This window comes from Mastigoproctus giganteus, chromosome 6, assembly GCF_048544385.1.
Source record: "Mastigoproctus giganteus isolate SK-2022 chromosome 6, ASM4854438v1, whole genome shotgun sequence".
Classification (NCBI taxonomy): domain Eukaryota; kingdom Metazoa; phylum Arthropoda; class Arachnida; order Uropygi; family Thelyphonidae; genus Mastigoproctus; species Mastigoproctus giganteus.
Window position 1 is genome coordinate 86902586 of NC_143580.1, and position 23138 is coordinate 86925723.

Consider the following 23138-nt stretch of genomic DNA (forward strand, 5'->3'; position numbering starts at 1 on the left):
ACAGGTCACTGTTGAAAAAAAGCCGTGAATTAGGGTTGAATTTGAAAGTGTCTGCAATACTGCCCAGACACGATAGGAGGGAGTATATGATGAGAGCCTTGTTGATCAATTCGACCCCGGAGGGATTGTGCAAGGCTCAAGGGGTAGAATTTTTTTCAGCCTGGTCTGTACTTGTTAACAGGAGAGACTGCTTCTACAGGGATGGGATACACTTAAATAGAAAGGGTGCAAGAATTTTTGCTGATGCTGTTGAGGCAGTGTTAGGTGTGTCGGAAAACTGCTAGTTGGGGGGAGATACAAGGACTAATAGATTAACAGTAGCCACTGGCAGAGGTGGAAGTGATTCTTGCACTGCTTCTATTGAAATGAGCAGAAGCCTGAAAAACAAGATGCAGGATATTTCAGAGACTGCTGGGAGTCATTGCGGTACAAGTAAACACATGGGTTGTGTTAGGGTAGCTAAGAATAGAAACAGGTGCATGCATACTTGCGTGTACACCAATGCTAGGAGTTTGGTAAATAAATTTGATGAATTTGAGGTATTGCTCAAAACATCAAAGGCAGATATTGTTGGGATATCAGAGACGTGGTGTCACACAGATATAAGGAATGTGGAACTGGAATTTGGGGAATACAATCTGTATAGAAAAGATAGACAGGACAGGAGGGGAGGAGGGGTTATGCTATTAGTTAAGAAACACATAAAATCCAAGGAAGTAAAGCCAGTCGACATCGATGGACAGGGCAGTGTAGAGTCAGTTTGGTGTGACATAAGCATAGGGAAATCAAAATTGAGAGTAGGAGTGCGCTATAGGCCTAATGACTCTGATGAGTATAATAAGATATTGTACAGGGAAATAGAGTGGACCAGTAAATCAGAGAGTCTTATAATGGGGGATTTTGATTTCCCAGATATTGACTGGAATTTGTGGGTTGGTCACTCACACACTAGCCAGGCTTTTGTGGATTTATTGGATGATTGTTTTCTACATCAGCATATTCATGAGGCAACAAGAGAGAGCAATACTCTTGATCTGATTATCAGTAGTGATTCTTCATGCATTAAGAATCTGCAGATAGAGCCACAAGGTGGCAGTGATCACAGTGTGTTGAAGTGGGATTAACTCAAGGAAGTAACTACCATCAGAGGTAAAGGGAAGGGTTTTTGTTTTCGTAAAGGCAACTATGATGGTCTGAGACAGTATTTAAATTCTATACAGGGGTACCAACTGATGATGTTACCAACAGCAAACTCAAAATGGGAAGCATTCAAGGAACTAATCTTGGAAGCTACCAGGCTTTACATACCAACTAAGAAATATTGTTCAAGGTTTAGGCCTAAATGGTTGTCAGATGAACTAATGAGACATGTGGCAGAGAAGAAAAATGCATGGAATACATACAAATTAATGGGCGACATGGAAGCCTATGATAGATATAAGTTGGTCTGTAACCAAGTCACAAAGGAGATTAGGCAGGCAAAGGCAGACTACGAAAAATCTTTGACAAAGGATGCAAAGAAAAACAGAAAAGAGTTCTTTACCTATTTAAACTCAAGAAGGAAAGGGATGAATCAGAATGGTCCACTGGATATTGATGGTTCAACAGTTGAGGATCTTGCTCAGGTGGCTAACACTCTAAACGAGTATTTTGCATCTGCATTCACGCATAAGGAGTTATTCAGGAAGGAGAATGACGTAGGTAAAGTAGACATTGGCAGTGAGCTAGATGATTTTGTAATAACTGAGAGGAAAGTGGAGGAGAAATTGTTGAGGATAAACATAAAAAAGGCACCTGGGGTGGATGGGATCTATCCAGTTATATTAAAGGAGGCAGCAAAGGAAGTAAGCAAACCCCTAGCCATAATTATGAGAGCTTCTTTGGACTCAGGGGAGGTACCCATAGACTGGAGATGTGCAAATGTAACCCCAATTCACAAAGGAGGATCAAAGGCTGACACAAGTAATTATAGACCTGTTAGTTTAACTTCTGTTCCAGGAAAATTAATGGAGGCACTGGTTAAAGAAGCACTGCAGGATCATCTACACAAGAATTCAGTTATAGCTCAGACGCAGCATGGTTTTGTTAAGGGCAGGTCTTGCCTGACCAATTTGATTGGATACTATGATGTAGTCACAAAAGAACTGGATGCAGGGAATAACTTTGATATTATATATTTGGATCTTAGAAAGGCTTTTGATACTGTTGCACATGGAAGACTGCTGCACAAATTGGAGCAGTGTGGCATTGGAGGCAAATTGCTGCTATGGATAAAGGGGTGGTTGAGGGGGAGAAGACAGAGTGGTAATCAATGGACACTGCTCATCATGGACTAATGTTATTAGTGTAGTCCCTCAGGGTTCAGTGTTGGGTCCGTTGTTGTTTTCGGTGTTTATGAATGATATTGATGATGGTATATCAAGTTTAATGTCCAAGTTTGCAGATGATACAAAGGTTGGCAGGGTTGTTAAGGACACTACTGACACTATGCTGCTGCAACAGGATCTGGAAAGGTTGAACAGATGGGCTGAGAGGTGGCAAATGAAGTTTAACATTGACAAATGTAAAGTACTACATATGGGAAACAGTAACCCCAGAGCAACATATCAACTCTGCGGTACTACACTGACAGTGGTGGAGAATGAAAAGGACCTGGGGGTAATTGTGCAGGCAGATATGAAGTTCTCTGAGCAGTGCAGACGAGCTGCAAGAGTAGCTCATGGTGTCTTGTCAATGATATACAGGAATTTTTCTAGCAGGGATAAGGAGGTGATTATTCCCTTGTATAAGGCAATGGTTAGGCCACATCTTGAGTACTGTATATAGGTCTGGAAGCCTCATTTCAAGAAGGATGTAGAGCTGCTGGAACGGGTACAGAGAAGGGCAACAAGATTAGTGAGTGGAACAAAGGGTTGCTCTTACGAAGAAAGGCTTAAGTTTTGCAACTTACAGAGTCTGGAGACTAGGCACCGGCGAGGTGATCTGATAGAGGTGTATAAGGCTTTGAATGGTTTGAGCATGCTCAATGCCAATGGGATTCTTTCTCTTGCTCAGAATAATCACCTCAGAGGGCATAAATTCAAATTGAGGAAGGACGGATGTCGGATAGATGTGCGGAAATTTGCCTTTGGCCAGCGGGTGGTTGGTTGGTGGAACCGACTTCCATCATTTGTTGTTGAAGTTGATAGCCTAAACAAATTTAAGGCTCAACTGGACAGGTATTTCGAATGAACGGAGGGGTGAAATGGGAGTGGTGTGTTTTTTTTTTTTTTGGCTGATGCTGAATAAGCTTGCTTTCTTGCATCATATGCCTCTACTAATGCTAACGTGTAAGACCTTGCATTTAGCAGAATTAAAGCATAACTGCCACTTCTCTGACCATCTTTGAAGTCATCCTAAAGGAGTGCTGCTTGGCACTGGTCATCGACTCTGCCAATCTTTATGTCATCTGCAAATTTTGACATCATGCCTTCTATCCCTATGTTGATGTCATTTATGAAAATGAGAAACAACAGTGGTCCAAAAACTGATCCTTGAGGGCCCGCACTCCTGATGTTACACCGAGCTGAAGGATATCCATTAATCAAAACCCTCTACCTTCTGTCCTGCAGCTACCCAGCAATCCATCTTAGAATCTTACCAGTAATCCTAACCTGTTCAATCTTATACAGCAACCTCTCACGAGGGACCAAGTCAAATACTTTGCTAAAATCTAAATAAACTATGTTGAAATTATTCCCTAAATCCAGCTCATGAGTAACTGCATCAAAATAGCCTACTATGTTAATTAAGCATGATTTACCCTTAACAAATCCATGTTATGTGTCCTTCAGAATGCCATATCTAAATATCCTTGGATTGCACTCTTAATCACTGTCTCTAAAATTTTTCCTTTAACTGAAGCGACTAACCAGTCTGTAGTTACCAACTTTACTCTTAGAACTGCTTTTATGTATTGGTGATACACTGGCAATTCTCCAATCCACAGGAATCTTCTCAGAGTCCAAAAATGCCCTCAAAATTAACCTTAGTGGTTCAATACACTCCCTCATAACTACAGGGTATATGCCGTCAACTCCAGGAGCCTTCCCTTTATACTCAAAAGTTTTTCTAATAAACAATCATCTGTAATTATGACAGCACTAATTTCATATGGCTTGGCCTCATGTGCACAGTCTCTTCTCAGCATAAATGTCTTTTGTCAGTAAATACATACGGAAATTACCTGTTCAGTTTGTCTGCAATATCGGCTGGTTTGTCTAAGACTTTTCCACACCCAGTGCACAAGAGTCCAATCTGATTTGCTTTTTTCTTCCTTGTATTCACATACATGAAAAATGTCTTTTCTTTATTCTTTGCTCTCTTAGCCAATGCTTTCTCATATGCAGCCTTGGCCTCCCTGACCTTATCTGTGGTACTATTACACTTTGATCTTAGCTAAAAGGCTGAGAAGCAATGTGGTACTATTACAGATCAACCTGTACCTGTTATAGGCTTCAGTACTTTTCATTGCTCTGTAACTACCCCATGCTATCTTTTTCTGCTCTATTTGATCAGTCAGCTCTGCAGTCATCCATTTCAGCATCCTTCTCCCACAATATTTTCTTAAAGTCTTTCGTCATCATTACTAACGATCCAGGCTTGTGTTCATATGTGCTCATGGCTTCTGTGATTTTTGCTTTAAAAGTATTCCATAATACAAATGTATTTGCCATCCCTCAGCAATCTTCCCATTTTACAGATGCGATATAGCATCTTAAACTGTCAAAGTCCCCTCTCCTGAAGTTGAAACCCGTGCCTTTACCTTTAATTACTGAAACGTCTTTTTTTATTTTCCAGCTGATGATTGCTTGATCACTTCCTGATAATGGTTCCTGTATTTTAAGCCCTGTGATGTCATCTGGATCATTAGTAATGATGAGGCCAAGAATATTCTCACCCCTAGTACTTTCTCTTACATGCTGGTACAAATAATAATCATCTAGTTCATTTAAAAAAGATTTTCCCCATTGTGAGTTCCCCTCCCACTTATTCCAATTGATCTGGGGCAGATTAAAGTCACCCAAAATAAGACATTTACGCTTGCCTGTCCATTTCATCTGCACGTAAAAACTCTCATCATATTCTTCATGTCTTCTGGTCTACAGATTATTCCAACTCTGTTATTGTTTCTTTGCTTCCCACTCACACCACACAGATTCTATGCTGGCAGATGTAACTTCAGACTTAGCAAAAGCCTGAAGGCTTTTGCTAAGTCTGAAGGCTGTATTTGATAAGAAGCACAACCCCACCACCCCTTCTATCTTCCTTATCTTTCCTAAATACATTACACATACCGCAGTGGAGCTCATCATCACCAAAATTATAATAGGTGACAAGTCTTGGATATATGGATATGATGCAGAGACCAAGGCTCAATGCTATTAGCTTAGTGGAAAACAGTGTTGTCACCAAGGCCAAAAAAAAAAAAAAAAAAAAAAGCATGGCAACCAAATTCCTATGTGCAGATTGTGCTGATTGCATTTTTTGTGGAGGGGTGTCATTGTTATTGCAGCCTACCACCAGCAAGTTTTAAAATGGTTGATAAACTCAATCTGCTGTAAGCAACCTGAAAAATGGCAAAATAGTTGGCACCTTCGCTACAATACACTGTGCTGTTTTCTTGCTGCCAGGAAATTTTTGACTGAAAAAGCAAAAAAAAAAAAAAAAAAAAAAAAAGCTATCTTGCTGCATTCATCTTATCTGCCTGATTTGGTACCATGCAAAGAAAATTATTTGAGTTTGATTCAATAAATCAAATACAAATGCCTGTCTAAAAGCATTCACCAAAGAAGACCTCCAAAAATGTTTTGATCGTGACATGGCAGGTACAGCTGAACAAGTGCGTGGTTGTAGAAGGAAATTATTCTGAAAAATATTAACAATATAAACATTTATCACTAAATAAATTAATTTTTTGTGATATTCACTGAACGTTTTGATTAAACGTTGAAAAATATTTATTTTATAGAAGGTAATAATCTTAAATGTCAGAGTTTATTAACAAACTAACAATCACTAAAGTTACTGTCTGTACATTATAATTTTTGTAAAACAGGAATTAACTGAGCATTCTAATTAAAAAATTATTGCCTTTATCATTGAAAATAAGTTTCTTCTGAAGTCTGATAGACAGATAATTCAGTCACACTTGTACATGATAATAACAGAAGTCACATATTACTCACTCTTGTTTGATAAATCCATGTTAGGCAAACCAAGAGATGTAGAACTGGTTGACTACTGGCAACAAATTTATGATTTATTAAGATAAATACTCAGCAACTCTAAATCTAAAATACATAATGAGAGAGCAAATTTAATATATACAGAGTAATATGTAAAACTTAAAGATGCAAAAACTAAAATTATTTACTTTGTGCAGTGTTTAAAAAAAAAATAATAAAAATTCACACACCAAATATAAAAGTTTACTTCATTAGGATAACTGATTTAAACAGTGTCTTGCCAGTGGCTGAAAGTTTCTGTTTAAAGTGTTCCCACCAATTTGTGTAAACTCTAGTTTGTGATTTTATTCTTCTGCCTTTGATTTTTGTGAAGCATGAAACAGTTAAAAGGAGGGTTGCAAAATAGATGCATGGAAATTTGCATTCAGTTAAAAAGACTGATTGTTGGAATAAATTTCCACTTTGTATTAAGGGTAGTTTGAATAAATTTAAAGAAGGTTTGGACAAATTATGAAATTATGGGCAGGAATGGGCAAATGAAGTGGGTAATTTTATTTTTTCTGTCTGATGCTGTTTTGCCTATTCTTTGCATAATATCATGTAGGTACTAATGATGTGCAGGCAATCTGAGCTTTACTTCATAGTTGTGAGGTGATATTAAAAAAGCTACACCTTTGGTCATACAAGTACAAGCCTTGTCAATCAATTCAAGTCTGGGTTGATAGTAAAAGATGCAATCACTCCAAGTTTTTCAGCACTGCCTGCACTAACAGAAGATACTATTTTTACAGAGATGGGATATATTTGAATAAAACTACTGCAAGAATATTTGCTGACCATCGAAGTGATGTTAAGTGGATTAGAAAACTGCTAGTTTGGAGATTTTTTTTTTTTTTTTTTTTTTTTTTTTTGATTTGGTAGTTGTTGGCGCATCGGCTTCTGTGGCCATATTGCACCTCCCAAGGTTTTTGCAGTACATTGATCCAAGCCCGAGGCGGGAATCGAACCCGCGACCTTTGGGTTGCCGGGCAGGTACTTTACCCACTCGGCTAGTTTGGAGAAGTACGCAGCTTAATAATTTAATGGCAGTCATAAGAAGAGGTGAAATTTCATGGCTTCTACTGGGACATCCAATAACTTGGAAAGCAGGGAGTGGGATTACAAGTCCTGCAGGGGAGATTCTCATGGGGCAAGCAGTTGCAAGGGCTGAATGTGAATTACCAATTAAGTAATCAATGCTGAAATAATAGAATATTTAAAATAATGTTTCACAATATGAGGGATGCAATACATGAAGGGTACCATATGCCATGACAGGTGCAGGGCGAAGTAGCTAAGATTTTGGTTAAGCACACAGATTTGAAAACAGTACACCGATTCAGCCTGAGGTGATATATGAGAGCAGGAGTATGTTATAAAACAAATGATAATGAGTATAACAAAGCTATACAAATGAAGTGGGACAAAAAATCAGAATGACTATCATGGAAGATTTTAAATTTTGTCAGGCGACAGAGAGTACTACAGACAAGTATAAATTAGTCTATAATCAGGTAACTCAGGGGTCTTAGACATCTGACATAACTCAGAAGTCTCATGCTGCGACATGAGACATCTTAAATAAGATTGCAAATAAAATTAGCAATGAATTATTTTCTTATGTTAACACTAAAAGGAAAGGGATGAATCATATATACTCCATTGATATGAATAGCAAATGTGTCAGTGATTCTGTACTAATTGCTGATAAACTATTTGCATTACCACATTTCAGAATGTGAATAATTAAAAAATAATAATAATTAAACATCCGTCTGTAAGCAGTTCATTACATTTCAGGCTTGTTCAATTTTTTTTCTTAAATTAAATGAATTTTGTTTCATTTCCTATGATTTAATAGAAGTGAAAAGTAAATGGGTTAATTCCAGAGCATGGGTACTGGCCCCTACTTCGGCATGAAAGAGAGGAGGAAGGCAGCTTGATAGGCCGGCGGAGGCATCTCCCACTCACTGCTTTTCCCCTCTCCTCCTCGCCTTCATGTTACTGGGGGATGTAACGTCGCATATTGTGATTATTTATTTATTTATTATTATATTATTTTTTTTGGCTGGTGGTGGTATTATAAGCCATAGGCTTCCTCGCACTATGTGGCTATTACTAATACTATTACTAACTAAATAAATAAATATTTTGCATTTGTATTCACATTTAAAGACATTTTTTGATATAGGTTTACCAAATGTCTATCTCATACTGATGATTGGATTTAAATCATAAATTGTGACTGGGAATTATCATAAATGATTTTATGATAGCTGAAAGGAAGGTAGAAGAAAAATTTTTGCTGCAAAAAGTAAACAAGGCAGCTGGTGCAAATATAACCTATATAATTATATTAAAAGAAGCAGCAAAAGAGATAATTAAACCTTTGGCTATAACAATGACAGCACAGGCATAATATAGTGAACCAGTGCAACATATTGGGCCCCCCCTTAAACCTTGATATTCTTATAATGAACTAATGGAAGAGTGCAGACAAAAGTGTGGAATGCACTGCTTCTGTAAAGCAAGGCACTGCTCTATTTAGTCTCATATAAGATTTGGATAGCTACACACAGTTTTATTTGCATATGATATTAAGATTGGTAGAGTAGTTAATGATCACTGTCAAGCTAAGCTTCTTCAGAGAGACCTAGATAGACTTCAGGAATGGTCAGAGAAATGGCAGCTATGTTTAATCCAACAAAGTGTAAGGTATTACACCTGGGAAACAGTAATCCCAAAATAACTTATTCACTTGGTGGATTTCAACTAAACCCAGTACTGGAGGAAAGGGTCTTGGGTGTTATGATACGGTCAGACATGAAATTATCTGAGCATTGTAAACAGGTTGCAAGGAAGGCCCATGGTGTCCTATTGATGATCTATCGAACTTTTGCAAGTAGAGATAGGAACACGATAATCCCATTATATAAGGCTTATGTTAGACCACACTTGGAATACTGTGTTCAAGTATGGAGACCGCACCTAAAGAAAGACATCGAGCTCCTTGAAAGGGTGCAAAGGTGGGTAACTCGCCTGGTGAGATCGGAAAAAGGGCGTCCTTATGAAGAAAGACTTCGAGTATGTGGGTTGCAGAGTTTGGAAACTAGACACCTTAGAAGAGATTTGATTGAGGTGTTTAAGGCTCTGAGAGGCATCAATAAAATGAATGAGGATGAAATTTTCAAGATTATAAATGATGCTAGAACTAGGGGACATAAATTCAAGTTACGGGGGGAAATGTTTAGATTGGACTGCAGGAAGTTTTATTTTAGCCAGCGAGTTATAAGTTGCTTACATGGGTGGTAGAGGCTGACAGTTTGGGGAAATTCAAAGGTCATCTGGATAGTACCTTCGGGTGAGGGAAGCGCATAGGATAATAGGTTTAATTTTCTTTTCTTTTATTAATTATTATTTATTTATTTTTATCATTGTTTTATTCATTATTTTATCATTGTTTTTTTTTTTTTTTGGCTGGTGCAGCATAAGCCATAAGCTTTCTTGCACCATGCGGCCATTACTAATACTAAGATTATAATGCTGTTCACGTTCCTTATAATTATTGTTGGAAATTCATTGTGACCATTTCCTGAAGTACAGTTATAAAAATACCTTTCTTCCAGAGAGGTGCAACAAAGTTTTCTTTGAAAGACTAAGAAAGGATCATGAATCTGAATCCCAAAAATCTGAGATCATTGTTAGATTGAGGAGAAAGCCCCCACAAATTGGATAGGCAAATCTTTCTCCTATTTACAAAGGTGGTTCAAAGGCTGAAGTTTAAAGACTAAATTTGACTTCTGTGTTACAAAACAAAGATGGAGTTCATACTCAAAAAAGTAATATAAGATCATCTAAATAGGAATTGAACTTATAACACAATCACAACAGGAATTTGGTATGGGGAGATCATGCCTGACTAATCTATTAGCTACTATGAAGTTGTCACAAAAGAAATGGATGAAAAGAACAACTCTGAGATTGTTTACTTTGATTTAAGTAGAAATGATCCACATGAATAATTATTGTATAAATTGGAGAAATGTGGCATTTAGGGCAAGTTACTACCAAGAATAAATGGTTAATTAAGTGGTAGGAGACAAAAAAGTATAAATGGGCATTATCCCTCATAGATTAATGTTACAGGTTGGACAGTACCACTTTATGTGAAATTATGAAAGTAGCAAAATTTATTACAACACTTACAGCTTCTTCTAACATCTCATCAGGAACAACTTTACTGACCAGTCCACTTCTAAGTGCTTCTGTAAATTAAAAATATGATTTTCAGACATATTTTTATTAGAGATTTTGCCTGTAGTGACATATTAATATGAGGGGAACTTGAAGAAAAGTTTCTGCATAGAAAAATGCATAGGATGAATATAACTTAACAGAGGACACAGAATTCTCTAGCAAAGCATAAACTAGCCTGTGATCAAATTGCTGAGGGATGAAGTTAGGAATGCTAAGATAGATTAGGAGAAGTCTTTGGCTAAGAACACAAAGAAAAGTAGTGTGAATTATTTCTTTATATTAATACTCTGACTAGAAGGAAAGAGATAACCCCCTTTAATCCACTGGATAAGAATGGTATAACTAGTGCTGATCCTGTATAGGTTGGCCTTGATTGCCAAAGCATTTCTAGTGACTCCCAGTGAGATTTATATAAGCTTTCTATAGAACAGTGTTAACACATTTTTGAGTAGAGAATTTAAGGTGAAATCTCTCTGATAAAAAAAAAAAAAAAAAAAAAAACTCATCACAGTTCACCTAGAGGAGAAGTAACTGAAAGCTTAGAAGAAAAGCCACCCTTTGTTTATTATTTAACAAAACTAACCACTAATGCACTAATTTCCAGCCACTTGGTTACTAGGTGGCACTGCTTCTATGGTCTGATACCTGTGGGGGACAGTCTTCCCTTTCACAACTAAAAGGAGCAAGCACGGACAATCCAATGAATTATTTATATGGTGCAGCATACTCCAACCAGTCCAGTAAACTGATCAATGACTACATCCAACCTTCTGTCAAGTGTCAGAAACAGATACATGAGAAAATTTTGCCCCTGCCTTTCTTATAATACACTCTAAAATTATCAGACACTGAGCAAACTCTCCCTTGCTTATGCAAGAATATATATAAAAAGTGCTGTCACCTCTCCCAAAATGGTCAGAGGTCTTAAATCAGGAGCTCTATTAGTGAAAGTAGATATCCTAATTTAAGTGATAAACCATTATCATCACTCAGAAAACTACTACAAGTGTCTATTATTTATTACCCATAAAGGTCTCTCTTCATTTGCCATGTTAACACTTCAAAAGGTGTCACTGCAGGATGGGACTTGGTTGATGTCTCAGATGAGGAAATAAAGCTTGAATTCAATGACCAAGTAACAGATGCAAAACGAATAGTCTCCAAATGAGAGATGGAACACTTGTCCCTACACAGAAGGTAAGCTTGACCTTTAAATTGCTCAATCTGCCAACAAATGCAAAAGCTGGCTATTTAAATTCCAAAGTCAGATTGATCATCTCAAATCCAAAGGTGCCACAAATATCAGAGATATGGGCATTCACAGATTCTGTGTAGAAGAATAGCCATACCTAACAAGATAAAGGTTCACTGATATGTGGCATGGACATGGCTATAGAATGAATGAGTGGGGGGAGAGAAGAGCTCTGAAAGGAAAACTGATAGGAAGTATATGCTCAGGGGTATAACTAAAAGAACATAACATGGAAGAGTAACAACTATGATTTAGAAGGGACAGAGTATATAGACTAGATAAATAAGGCAGAGGATCAAGGAGAATGAAGAAAAGTAGTGCGTGCAACTAAAAACAATGGCGTTTCAGGAAGCCAAAAAAGAAGATATAAATCAATAAGCTATTTCTGAAACAGACATTGTTACCAACCATCTATATGGTAGCATGATTCATCAGACTTGGGCATGTACACTTGATTAAATGGGGGGGGGGAATGTTATTGTGGGAGCATGGTCTACTCTTATGGTCAAATAGGTGGAGTGTTTAACCTGTACTACTGAAAATAGGTGGCAGAATAACATTACACTGCATGGCAAGGTCCTCTACTGTTATCTCTGTGCTTGTAAAACAAGCTCCACTCTTCTTTCACCTTATTAACTTGTTTTTCATCACAGTTCAAAATAGCTCGATGTGCTGGCAATCCTTGTAAACTTCTACAACAGTTCTGCAATGACAGCTCAACCATCGATGCTATATTCCTGACAGTGATACCTGATTATATCCCTTTTAAACTGTTAAATAATGGCACTTATCCATAGTTTCTGCGCTGTACAGTACAGTTCATATCCATCTATTACTAAATACTATTCATGCGACATCAGCTTTTCATCAGTTCCAGTCTAGTGCATTATGAATTGCATGAGGATATATATATTTTTTTATTTCAACGATAATTGAGAATGTACACATTGTGCAATTCTGCCTTTTCACTTTCTTGCTAAAATAATGATTTAATTTGGCTTCAATACCATGCTTATACCTACCAGCTTTGAAAACTCTGAATTTTTTAGAGTTTTCAAAGTTGATAAATCTATAAAAAAATTTTTTGTTTAGTGTGAGAACAGGCTGAAAATGCATTACAGAACCTTTATTTCAAATTAATAATTAATGCAGGTACATGATATGTAAATTATGTCACTCTAAAATGCAATAAATCATAAAAGTTATTTGTCTTTAAAAAATATATAGAACAATAGAATAAAACATGAAGACCAAAAGTAATCAATCATATAAATATTTAAAAGGCACAATGACACCAAAAGCAAAGCTTATGCAGCATTTATTATCTTGGAAAGAAGAAATATGAGAATTGGTCAATTAACATGTTTGGTGTTGCTTATATTTGCAAAGCTCCTTTGTGTGCCTTGGGGGAGCTGGAGCAAGTAGGCACTACTTTTTAGTAAATGGAAGGTACAGGTAGTTCCCAACTTTACGAGTTAATTTGTTTCTAGCGTACATTCGTAAAGCGGGTTAAGTTCTCAACAATGAAATTAGTTTGTTTAAACAATGATTGATTTATCCAAAGAAATGAAAACGTAGCCTGTAAAACCAAGCAAATTATAATAATAAAGAAATTATTTATGACTTACAAATGTTAAAGAATGTTTATTCTTCATCATCATCGACTAAATGCACACTTGTTGGTTTGTTGCACAAGGAGTCATCTTCTTCAGAAATGCTTCAAGAGAAGTTTGTTTCCAAGATAATCTTCTCTTTTCTTTATAAATTTCAATAGCATGCATAAGCATTTTTTAACGGAATACACAAATTGCAACTAACACAATTTGCACGGAGTAACATGTTTACAAAGCAAAAAAAAAAAGGAATGAAGAGAAGATTCTGAAAATTTATTATTATTTTTTTTATACGATTGAAGATTTCAGCAAAGGGGGAAACACATTTCACCATAACGTAAAAATCCACACAATTGCAGCTATCAGTATTTTCGCAAATGCAATAACATCGAGTTTACTACCCGTTTATAATTGATTGCAGTAACAGAAAAGCCCAATAAATTGGAAAGTGCAAATTGTTTTTAGTGTTTTATGGTCGTGACCACCAGAAATGTGCTTTAGAAAAATATTGCAAAGCAGTTCAAAATTGGTTCTTATAACAGAACACATGATAACGATAAAAGTGTAGGCATTAACGACGAATTGGTAACTAATACAATTTATGCTATAAAAACGACCTTTTAGAGAGTTATATAGCGAAAATTTAAACTTCCGAGGCTGTGGAACGAATTACCAAAAAACAATGTGTTACTGGGTTCACATTATGATATTTTCACGATACGATGGTGTCTCTGGAACGGATTAATATCAAAAAGCGGGGTGCACTGTGTTGTATAGCTATGTGTGTGGTTTGAAATGCGGTATTTATGAATGTCTAACATTCATTTTTTTCCAATTAATTTTCATATTTTCGATTTTGTTGATACTTGAAAAAAAAAAACTCGTAAACCTGGGAACTGCCTGTATTTCATCTGTGAAGAATCAGCACTCCAGGTAACACCAGCATCTGGTTGTTAGTAGTGTTCTAACATTAACAGATACATCTGAACAAGATTCAGAATTCACATCACTTGAATATTAGGGGAGTCCCGCAAGGTTCGGTGCTGGGCCATTGTTATTTTGCATATTTATAAATGATATCAATGAAGGTATATCAGGCTTAATGTCCAAGTTTGCAGAGAATACAGAGGTTGGCAGGGTTGTTAATGACACCAAAGACACTATGCTACTGCAACAGGATCTAGAAAAGTTAGGCGGATGGGCTGAGAAGTGGCAACTGAAGTTTAACATTGACAAATGCAAAGTACTGCATATTGGTAGCAGTAACCCAAGAGAAATGTACCAACTGTGTGGTACTGCACCCAGGGAGGTGGAGAATGAAAATGACCTGGGGGTAATTGTGCAGTCAGATATGATGTTCTCTGACAGTGCAGATGGGCTAACAGAGAGGGGGAGGTGATTATCCCTTTGTATAAGGCAATTGTCAGGCCACATCTTGAGAACTGCGTTCAGGTCTGGAGGCCTCATTTTAGGAAGGATGTAGAGTACAAAGAAAGGCCTGAGTTCTGCAAGTTACAGCATCTGGAGACTAGGCACCTGTAAGGTGATCTGATTGAGGTGTATAAGGTCTTAAATGGTTTGAGCAAGCTCAATGCTAATGGGATACTTTCCCTTGCTCAGACTAAGAACCTGAGGGGCATAGATTCAAATTTAGAAAAGGCAGTTGTAGAATTGATGTGCAGAAATTTGCCTTTAGCCAGTGGTAGTTGATTGCTGGAACAGACTTCCATCTGTTATTGTTTTGGAAGTTGACAGATTAAATAAATTTAAGGCTGAACTAGACAAACATTTGGAGTGACCGGATGGGCAAAATAGGAAAGGGTTTTTTTTGGCTGATACTCTATAAGCTGCTTCCTTGCATCATATGCCTTAACTAATGCTAACATTATAAAGAGCTGATTCAATGTCATTAGCTCAACATAGTGTCCATTCTTGTTTCTTTTCAACACTAAGAATGATGTTTGTTTTTTTTTTTTTTTTCCTTCACAGACTAAAGAGTTAAAATTCAGCAAGCACAATTTTTAAAAAAATTTACCTTTTCTTATGAAAAGTATATGGAATGAAGAATTTGAATGTGGGGCATATACAATGTGTACAGAAATGGCAGACAGGATAGGGAGTGCAGAGGAGGCATAATGCTCTTAGTTAAGAAGCACATAATATCTAAGTAGTAGTAGAGGCATCTGTTGCAAGTAAGCAAGCTTGTGTAGCATCGCCCAAAAAAAAGCGCTTTCACACATCCATTCCCTCTACAAGTTTGTCTAGTTCCTCCTTGAATTTATTTATGCTATCAACTTCCACAATGTCAGATGGAAGTTTGTTCCAGCAATCAACTAGCCGTTGGCTAAAGGCAAATTTCCACACATCTATTCTACAACTGTCTTTCCTCAATTTGAATTATACACCTCAGATTTGTAATTTGAGCAAGAGGAAGAATCCAATCAGAATTGAGCCTGCTCAACCCATTTAAGGTCTTATACACCTCAATCAGATCACCTCAATCAGATGCCTAGTCTCCAGATACTGCAATTTGCAGAACTTAAGCCTTTCTTGGTGAGAGGACCCTCTTGTGGTCCTTCTCTGTACTTGCTCAAGCAACTCAACTCGAAATTGTATGCAGTACTCAAGGTGTGGCCTGACCATTAGCTAATACAAAGGGATAATCACCTCCTTTTCCCTACTAGTAAAATCCCTGTATATCATTGATAACATCACATGACCTGCTCTGCCAGCCTGTCTGTACTTTTCAGAAAACTTCATATCTGACTGCACAATTACCACAAGGTATCTTTCATTTTCTACTACCCTAAGTGTAGTACCGCACAGCTGGTATATTTCTCTTGGGTTACTTCTACCCATATGCAGTACTTTGCATTTGTCAATTAAACTTCAGTTGCCACTTCTCAGCCCATCTGCACAACTTTTCAAGATCCTGTTGCAATAGCACATTGCCATCACAGTTATTAACAAACCTGCCAACCATAGTATCATCTCCAAAATTAGACATTAAGCTTGATATACCTTCATCAATATCATTGATAAATATAAAAAACAACAGTGGGGCCCAACAATGAACCCTGGGGGACTCCACTAATAACATAAGAGGAAGAGCAGTGTCCATTGATTACCACTCTCTGTCTTCTCCCACTCAACAACTCATTTATTCATTGTAGCAACTTACCCATAATACCATACTGCTCCAACTTGTACTGTAGTCTTCCATAAGAAATTGTATCAAAAGCTTTACTGAAATCCAAGTATATGATATCACTATTTTTTGCATCAAGTTCCTTTGTAACTGTATTCTAGGTGGTAGATGACTTTCATCAACCGGTGCAATACCATCACTTTGCTTATTGGAGGCTTGAAGTGGTGAAACCCATGTTTAGTCTCCAGAGCTAAGTTCAGGTCAACCTTCCCCCATCTCTTCCATCATGCAGTATGATTGATGACTTTTGAGGTTATGATGAACAACGTGGCGAGATCCAATCTTCCTTACATTTCGAGGGTACAGCTCTAAAACGGTGTTCACAGGCTGGCCGCTAGTTAGTACACCGGACCGAACCTATTGGTAACTCTCCAGGAGGCTTCTGGATCAGCTAGTGTATAATCTTGCTACCTCTACTCTGCCAGATAGTGACTTGAGGGAGTCCGAGTAGTGTGTATGCAGGGGGCATTGTCGAGGCCATGTTATGTCAAGGATCTGGGTATATTCTTACCATGTGTACACCATATCCAAAAATTTCATTACTTCATACAGCATGTCCCACCCACTTTTTCTTACTATTGAATACACCATGAATTGTCAAACTAATAGAGTAAGCTTATCTGCAATCTAAACCTCCCAAACACTTCCTAATTCATTTCACAAATATACGTGGTCTCAATTCTAATCTCAATGATGTCCATTTCCACTTGCAGTCTGCCAAACCCCATGTACCTTTTCTGACAGAATCACAGTTATCGGTTGATTCAACTACTACTCATCTCAGTTGTCCAAATTATTCTCTGTATGATTCCTTTCGCCTCAAAGGTGGTACTTGTGCATATGTCCATTCTGATATTCCCTGTCAGAGACTTGGTAATTTGGAATCTCCTCTTTTCGATCTTCTCTGGCTTAAAATCTCTTGACCTCATTGTGTCAAATTCAGCTGTTGTCTCTACCATTCTCCCAACTCCACTAATCACTTGGAACTCTTTGACTTCCTCTCTTTGCAACATGACTTTCTCCAGTCCAACTTTCCTAACAGTGAGGTAATTTTTCTTGGTGATTTTAATGTTCACAACTCCGGCTGGCTTCCGTTTTCTAGTCACACCGACCAGGCTAGTCGAGATGCTGAGGCTTTTGCAATTACTAAAAACCTTGCACAGATTGTTCATTTACCTACAAGAATACCGGACAATCCTAACAATACAGCCAACACGTTTGATCTTTTTCTCACAAACAACCCTTCTAAGTACACGGTCGAAGTGAGAGATCCTTTAGGCACCCCAGATCACAACTTGGCGATTGTCTCTTCTCCAATGGAGCCTTTATCTCATGGATATTCCCAACCTCGTATTGTTTGGCATTACAAGAATGCAAAATGGGATGACCTGCGAGATTTCTTTTCTTCTTTACCTTGGTCGGATTACTGTTTCAAAACTTCTGATGTCAACGTTTGCTCAGATCGTGTCAGTGAAATTATTCTTGCAGGATTCCATTCTTGTTGATCCTACACTCTACTTTAAAATCTCATCCTTTATCTAAACCTTGGTTTTCCAATAAATGTGCTAGGGCTGTTGAAAAGAAGAATGTTGCATATTGTAATTGTCTTCTTTCTAATTCTTCACTGTCATTTTCTGCCTACACCAAATCTCGCAACAATTGTAAAGCAGTTATAAATCAGTCCAAACTAGAATTTGAACAGGCTAAGAGTAGAAAACTTGCTTCTTGCACTAATGGTAGACGAGCATTCTGGTCTCTTGCCAAAACTATTGGCCGCAACTTCTGTCCATCTCTGCTCCCACCTTTGCCCAAACCAGATGGTTCTGTTGTAACTTCAGCCAAGGATAAAGCTAACCTGCTAGCATCCCATTTTTCTTACAACTCGTGTATTAATGATCTTGGTAAAACACCTCCCACAATTCCCAACACGCTCCATTCAATGTCTCCTGTAGTCTTCCGTCAAAAGGATTTTGACGAATCTTGATACTAAGAAAGCTCCAGGTCCCGATGGTATTTCTCCACTTGTTCTCAAAACCTGTGCTTCTGAATTTACTCCTGTTCTTTGCCGCCTTTTTTCACTTTCTTATTCCAAAAGTGTTTTTTCTTCTGTTTGGAAATTTGCTCATATCCAGCCAGTTCCTAAAAAGGGTGACAAATCCCTCCCATTCAATTATCGTCCCATTGCAATTACTTCTACTCTTTCTAAAGTAATGGAGAAATCAATTAACAGCCAACTCTTAAACTACCTAGAAACCTTCCGTCTGTTCAATGATCGCCAGTATGGATTCCGTCAGTGTCGATCCACTGGTGATATTCTGGCTTATGTTACCCACTTGTGGACTAATTCAATGGAAAAGTTCAGTGAAACACAGGCAGTTGCTCTTGACATCTCAAAGGCTTTTGATCGTGTTTGGCATAAAGGTCTTCTAAACAAGCTTCCATCTTATGGTTTGCCAACTGTTTTTTGTAATTGGTTATCCAGTTTTCTCTCTGATCGCTCACTAAGGGTGATGGTAGATAGCTCTCTGTCTTCTAACTTCTCCACTAATGCCGGTGTCCCCCAAGGTTCAGTTCTTTCCCCTACTCTTTTCCTCTTGTATATTAATGACCTTCTTCCATTGACTGGAAATCCTATCCATAGTTTTGCCGATGATAGTACATTGCAATCCACTTTCCATTTTGAGAAACCTTGCCCTGCTCAATCAGCTTCAACTTCTCGAAAATCTGCTACCAATTCCTTAAATGCCGATCTTCAGGTAATTCTCCAGCGGGGCAAAGACAACTTACTTGATTTCAACCCTTCTAAAACTCAGTCTTGTATTATATCTCGCAAAAAGGATTCTTCTGCTCCTATGTTTATCTTTAGTGACACTCCCATTTCTAGGCAAAATGATATATCTCTTTTGGGGATTACCCTGGCTTCTAATCTCTCTTGGCACAAGCACATTACAAATATTGATTCCTCTGCATCTAAAAAACTTGGTTTTCTCTTTTGCTCTCAGCATTACTTTTCTTTCAAACAGCTGTTCATTTTGTACAAATCGCAAATCCGCCCTACCATGGAATATTGTTCCCACATCTGGGATGGTGTCTCCAAAACCTCTCTCAAGCTTTTTGATTCTGTTCAGAAGAGAGCCCCGTCACCACCAAATACGGAGGATGCGGAAAGGTCAGGGAATGACCACCGTATATTCCCGGAGCAATATGGCCTTAGCCTCTTCTGATGTTGTTCCAAATAACAACATCAGAAGAGGGCAGTTAGGTTAATTAATGATTCATCTCTAACAGAGTATCTCCACTAGCTGTCTCATAGAAGTACTGTTTCTGCTGTGCGCCACTTCTACAGATATTTCCGTGGGCACTGTTCTTCTGAATTGGCTTCTATAATTCCCGCACTCTCTCTTTCAAAACAGTTCGAACATGTGCCGCCACCAGCCAACATCCATTTACTGTCCAACTTCAAACTCACAGAACCAACTTTTCATCTTCCTCATTTATTCATTCAACTTCAATTTTCTGGAACAACTTTCCTTCATACGTATTTCCTGAAAATTACAGTCTACAGAAGTTGAAGTCCAATGTCAACAAATATCTTCTTTCGTCTTCTCAACCTCCAACCCTAGCATGGTACTAAGTACTATAGGTTCTAATACCTCTCATATTTGGGGTTTACATAAAAAAAAAAAAAAAAAAAGGTATCCAATCAAATTTGTCAGACAAGGCTTTCCCTAAGAAAACCCATGCTATGTCTTAATAATTACTGCAGTCTTGTCTAGATGATCCTGCAATGCTCCTTTAACCAGACTCCAATTTTTTCCAAGGAACGAAAGTTAAACTAACAGGTCTGTAATTACTCATGTCACCCTTTGTGAATTCAAGATACATTTGCAGTCCGTGGGAATTCCCGAGTCCAAGGATGCTTTCATAATTATGGTTAAGAGTTACCTTACTTCCTTTGCTGCCTCCTTTAATATTAATGAATAGATCCCACCCACCCCAGGTGCTTTTCTTGTTTAACTTCAGTAATTTCTCCTCCACTTTGATCTCAGTTATTACAAAATCATTAAGCTCCATGTTAGAGTTTAATAACTTCTGTCCTCCACTTCCCTACAGAATTCCTCATGTGTGAATGTAGATGCAAAATGCTCATTCAGTTTGTCAGATAACTGAGCAGTATCATAAACAGTCGAAACATCATTATCGAGTGGTCGAAACTGATTCATCCCCTTCCTTCTAGAGTTTACATAAGTAAAGAACATTTTTTTTTCACTTTTTTTCTTCACATCCTTTGCCAAAGATTTCTCATAATCTGCCTTTGCTTGCCTAACCTCATTTTTTAACTTGATTACATATTATCTTATATCTACCATAGGCTTCTGTATCGCTGATAATTTATATGCATCTACGCATTTTCCTCTCTGCCACGAGTCTCAGTTCATCTGACGTCCATTTATTCCTAAACCTTGAACAGTATTTCTTAATCGTATGAAAAGTCTCGTAGCTTCCACGATTAATTCTTGAATGCTTCCCATTTAGAATTTGCTGTTGTTAACATCATGAGTTGGTCCCACTGTATAGAATTTAAAAACTGTCTGAGGCCACTGTCTGTAGTCACCTTTACGAAAGCAAAAACCCTTCCCTTTACTCCTGATGGTAGTAATAACTTTAAGTAAATCCCACATCAGTCCACTGTGATCACTACCACCCAATGGTTCCACTATCTGCAAATTCTTAATGTGCGAATAATCACTGCTGATAATCAGATTCAGAGTATTACTCTTTCTGGTTGCTCTCGAACATGCTGCTACAGAAGAAAATCATCCAATAAATCGACAAAAGTCTTGCTAGTGTGTGAGTGACCAACTCACAAGTTCCAGTTAATATCTGAGAAGTTAAAATTTCATATTATTAGACATTCTGATTAACTGACCCACTATTTCTCTGTACCCTTCCCTTTACTTGTTGTTCATTGTACTCATTAGAGTCATTAGGCCTATAACAAACTCCTACTCTCATTGTTGCTTTCCCAGTGCTTATGTCACAACAAACTGACCCAACATTGCTCTACCATCTATGTAAACTGCATAACTCCTCCACCTCTCCTGTCTGTATACATCCCAAATATCCAATTCTGCACTGGGTATATCTGTGTGACACCACGTCTCTGATATCACAATAATATCTACCTTTGATGTCTTGACCAGCACTTCAAATTCATCACATTTATTTACTATACTTCTAGAATTGGTGTACATGTACCATTCTTACTCTTAGTCATCCTAACACAGCCCATGTATTTATTTGTTCCATGATGACTCCCACCAGTCCCTGAAGACCCTGAAATCCCTAGCACCCCATCCTCCAGGCTGATGCTCATTCTAATAGAAGCAGTGTAAGAATCACTTTCATCTCTGTCTGCGGCTACTGTTAATCTTTTAGTCTGTGAATCCCCCAAGCTAAGCTAGCATTTGCCATCCCACCTAACACCACCTTGATAGCATCAGTAAATACTCTTGCACCCCTTCTCTATTTAAGTGTATCCCATCCCTGTAGAAGCAGTCCCTCGTGTTAGACCACTGAGAAAAATTCTACCCAATGTGCCTTGCAGAATCTCTTCATGGCTGAATTGATTGACAAGGCTCTCAACATGTACTCCATTCTACCGTGTGTCTTGGCAGAATTGTAGACACTTTCAAAAATTTAACCCTAACTGACGACTCTTTTTCAGCATTGACATGTACTTGTTAAATAAATCTGTAGATCTCCTACTCGTAATGTCATTAGTGCCAACGTGTACAACAATATCACCCTTTGTTTTCTTAAAAGATATCTGCTTTACAGCGTCATCAACTTTTGCTCCTGGTCCTAATCCACTTATGCTTTTTACTCGATATATTACCCGTCTCCCCGACAATGGAGTCACTGACAATAACTAGCTGCTGTGGGACCAGTGCATTCTGCCTTGGAGATTGCCGCTGTGTTGTCTGATGCACAAGAGCTCTCTTGTTGAGTTGGGCAGGTGAGAGTTTGATAGGTTCCCCCCACTTTAATACCTTCGAAGGCATATACCCGACTCTTCAAACTCTCATAGACACCATTCAAAAAGCTGAGTTGGTGCCTAATTTCTTAACACTCTCTGCACCCAGCACACACACAAAGACATCACAAAGATATCCGCAAACATTTCGCAAGTCGCATATTTTTTTAGGCTGTGATGTGTTGGAGAATCGCTCCTCTCGGTTCTCCCTCGAGCCACAGCACTCCTGCTACTTTGTGCCTTGCTTTGCTGCTCTAGTGTGGGGCATGATATCCAATTAAATATTATTGATTAACAATGAAAATTAATAAGATTAATCAATTTAATTAATTAATTATCAATACTACACTATCTAATAGATTTATACAGGCAGTGATAAGTATTATGTTATCTAATTTTACATTAGAGCTACCTATTTAACACAATTAAAAAATTTGAATTCCCTACCTCTTACTCTATATTATAACAATGGTGACAAAATTCGAACAAAATAACAGTTTTATGT

The 23138-nt window shown here is 37.8% G+C and overlaps 1 protein-coding gene across 1 annotated transcript in view; it reads right to left on the bottom strand.

The window, feature by feature from the left end:
- The window catches only part of LOC150084455 (enoyl-CoA hydratase domain-containing protein 3, mitochondrial), a 144665-nt gene that overhangs the window by 23826 nt on the left and 97701 nt on the right, over positions 1–23138 (bottom strand). Inside the window, exon 7 of the mRNA XM_090375233.1 lies at positions 10473–10531. Coding sequence (XP_090231359.1) covers positions 10473–10531 — 59 coding nt within the window. The remainder of the gene's footprint in view (positions 1–10472; positions 10532–23138) is intronic.